The sequence below is a fragment of the Coffea arabica genome, chromosome 9c (genome assembly GCF_036785885.1).
Source record: "Coffea arabica cultivar ET-39 chromosome 9c, Coffea Arabica ET-39 HiFi, whole genome shotgun sequence".
NCBI classification, from domain to species: Eukaryota; Viridiplantae; Streptophyta; class Magnoliopsida; order Gentianales; family Rubiaceae; genus Coffea; species Coffea arabica.
In genome coordinates, this window is record NC_092326.1 from 20,291,191 (window position 1) to 20,294,472 (window position 3,282).

Below are 3,282 nucleotides of genomic sequence, written 5' to 3' on the forward strand. Positions count from 1 at the left end.
TATGGTGACATTTGTCACCTTATTTAATGCATTTCTATCACTTTGTCTCTCTCCACTCTCATCCATATAACAACCTTCAATTATCTCATAACACCCGGTAAATGAAATCCAGTATCCAAAACTTAACCTAGTTGGCCGAATTTTTCCGAACTTTTCGCACTAGTGGGTTCCACATCCGATATACGTTCTTAATTTCGCAAAAACTAACCGATACTAGAAAAATCATCTAAAATCTATATTTACTCATAAAAATTATCTGGGGAATTTTTCTAATAAAGAAAATGTAGAAAAGGCGGGCGATAAATAAAACTCCTCTTAAGTTTTCTAATATTGTAACACTAGAGGTTTACTAATCCAGAGTTTACTAACCATTTTCAAACTTGTTAAACCTCTGTAAACTATAACAAATCCTATTTTTACTTGTGCCAAAACACATACTAGAATACCGCATAAACTAGGGTTTTATCATAAGCAAAGTTAGGGTTTTCAATCTTGGCCGAGATTAGGGTTTCTCCTTAGCCCTAAAACCTTAATTTAACCGTACAAAATAATGAATAACCCTAATCTCAACGTACGAACGGACTAGGTCCTCACACATTCGGGCGAAATTCCCATTGGATAGGGAGCTCAGGTCGGTATCAAAAAACTCTCAAAATCCTTGCATAGTGTTATCACATGATTAAGGCTCTATTCTGGAACATTCGGGGGATTGCTAAATCCCCCAACTTTAGACGGTTGAAACACTTAGTTAGACTGCATAAGCTGGCAATTGTTGGGGTATGTGAACCAAAGCTTTCCGTTGGGGAAGCAAATAATTTTCGTGTTAGATTAAATTTTGATTCTGTATTGTGCAACGGCTCAGGGGACATATGGGTTTTTTTCAATGCTCCGTTTTCCTGTGAACTGCTACGGGCCTCGACTCAGTGTCTCTCACTAAGTGTGTCGCATCCACATTTTTCCGGCTCGGTGGTTGTGTCTTTTGTCCATGCCAAGTGCACATTGACGGAACGGGTTCCGTTGTGGAGGGATCTGCTTCAAGCAAAGCCTCAAGGGGCCTGGTGCGTCCTGGGGGACTTCAATGTCGTGGTGGACCCAAGTGAGAAGAAAGGGGGTCGACCATATCAGGCCTCAGAGGGGTTAGAACTTCTCGATTTTATGACTGGTGCTGGAGTATTTGACGCGGGGTATTCGGGCTCGCGCTACACGTGGTGTAATAATAGGTTTGGTCGAGGAAGGATCTGGAAACGGCTTGACCGGATGCTTATCAATTTGGAATGCTTGGAGATAGCAAATTCGGTGGAGGTGCTGCATCTGTCCCGGGAGCCATCTGACCATGCACCACTTCTGGCCTCTTTTTCCTCCAGGTTGGATAACAAGCCTCGGCCATTCAGATTTCTAAATGTATGGACATCTCATGGGGGACTATTGGAGGTAGTCCGAACTGCTTGGCAAGGGGAGGTAACAGGTTGTCCCTTCCTTGTGGTCTGGAGAAAAATGAGGGCTGTGGCCAAGGCACTACGTATCTGGAATAAGGAGACCTTCGGGAATGTCTTCGATAGGGTTAAAAAGGCTGAGGAGGCCATGGCTGTTGCTGACGATCGGCTTCAGGAAGACGGGTCCGAGGAGGCATTTGTCGACCTTTAGCAGCATAGGGCAGAATTGCGCTCGGCTTTGTCAAATGAGGAACAATTTTGGAGGCAAAAGTCTCGTGTTAAGTGGTTGCGGCTTGGTGATCAAAACTCCCGCTATTTTCACTCAGTAGTCAGGCAACGCAGATTTCGGGGATTGATTCATAGGATACGGGACGGCTCTGGGAATTGGATTACGGACGACAATGCTATTGGCGCGGAGACGGTTCGATACTTTGGGGATCTGTTTGCTGCGGGCCCTGTTCCGAACTTTCAACTCCTGCATGTTATCCCAGATGCAAGTACGATGATTGATAATGGGAAGCTAGAGCAAGTTCCATCAATGGAAGAAGTGAAGACGGTTATCTTTGACATGGATGGGGATAGTGCTGCGGGTCCAGATGGGTTCACAGGGAAGTTGTTTACTTTTGCATGGGAGGTAGTCGGCCAAGATTTGTATAACGCGATTGTAAGTTTTTTCTGTGGAGCAGAGTTTCCGCGATTCATCACTGCTACGTCTATTGTTCTTATTCCGAAAGTAAGTAGCCCTCAAGACTTTGGACAGTACCGTCCCATTAGTGTGTGCAACTTCCTCAACAAAGTTATTTCACGAATTCTAGTGCTGTGCCTGGCCCCTATTCTGCCTTGCATTATATCACCCCAGCAGAGTGGGTTTGTCAAGGGTAGGACTATATCGGATAATTTCTTGTTGGCCCAGGAGTTGATCACTGACATTGGTCGAAAGTGTAGGGGAGGGAATGTGGCTTTGAAGCTGGACATGGCAAAGGCTTACGATAGGATGTCGTGGGTCTTCGTCATACAAGTGTTGCGTTGTTTTGGGTTTGGGGAGAGGTTTATTGACATGGTGTGGCGTCTTATTTCCAATGTCTGGTTTTCAGTGATTGTGAATGGCACGGCATATGGTTTCTTCAAGTCTTCCCGCGGGTTACGACAGGGGGACCCTTTGTCTCCAACACTCTTTGTCATCGGGGCGGAGGTGTTATCGCGGGGATTGAATTGCTTAGCATCGCAACCTGGGTACTGCGGGTATAGAGGTCCCAGACACTGCCCCGTTATCACCCAGTTGGCCTTTGCAGATGATGTTATGATATTTACCAATGGCTCCACAGCATCTTTGAAACGGGTGTTGCGTGTCCTAGATCTTTATCAAAATGATTCGGGACAGTGTCTAAACACCCATAAAAGTGGGTATTTGGTTCATCCGAGGGCTTCGGTGGATCGGAGAAGGGCCATCGAGAAAGTTACAAAGTTCACAAGATGGAATTTCCCTATTCGGTACTTGGGTTCTCCGCTGTATGTGGGGAGATGTAAGCAATCTTATTATGCAGCATGGGGTCAGGTGATTGTAGATAAAGTGGTATCGTGGAATTCCCGATTGTTATCACACAGTGGGAGAATGGTCCTGATCAAGCACGTGTTGTCAAGTATCCCGATCCATTTGTTGGCCTCTGGGGTGATGCCGAAGGGTGTGTCTCGGCTTATTGAGCGGGTGTGTGCATCATTTCTATGGGGTTCACGTGAGGGTTCTTCTAAGTTTCATTGGATTGGATGGCGGGATTTGTGTTTCCCGTGGGAAGAGGGAGGAGTAGGGTTTCGTGCTTTCCAGGATGTTTACAGGGCCTTTTCTTGCAAG

General features: G+C 45.8%; 1 protein-coding gene across 1 annotated transcript; it reads left to right on the forward strand.

The window, feature by feature from the left end:
- Nucleotides 1-675: 675 nt before the first annotated feature.
- LOC140014136 (uncharacterized) lies at nt 676-1,644 on the forward strand. The gene has a single exon (XM_072064541.1). The coding sequence runs from the start codon at nt 676-678 to the stop codon at nt 1,642-1,644; it is 969 nt and encodes a 322-aa protein (XP_071920642.1).
- The last annotated feature ends 1,638 nt before the right edge of the window (nt 1,645-3,282 follow it).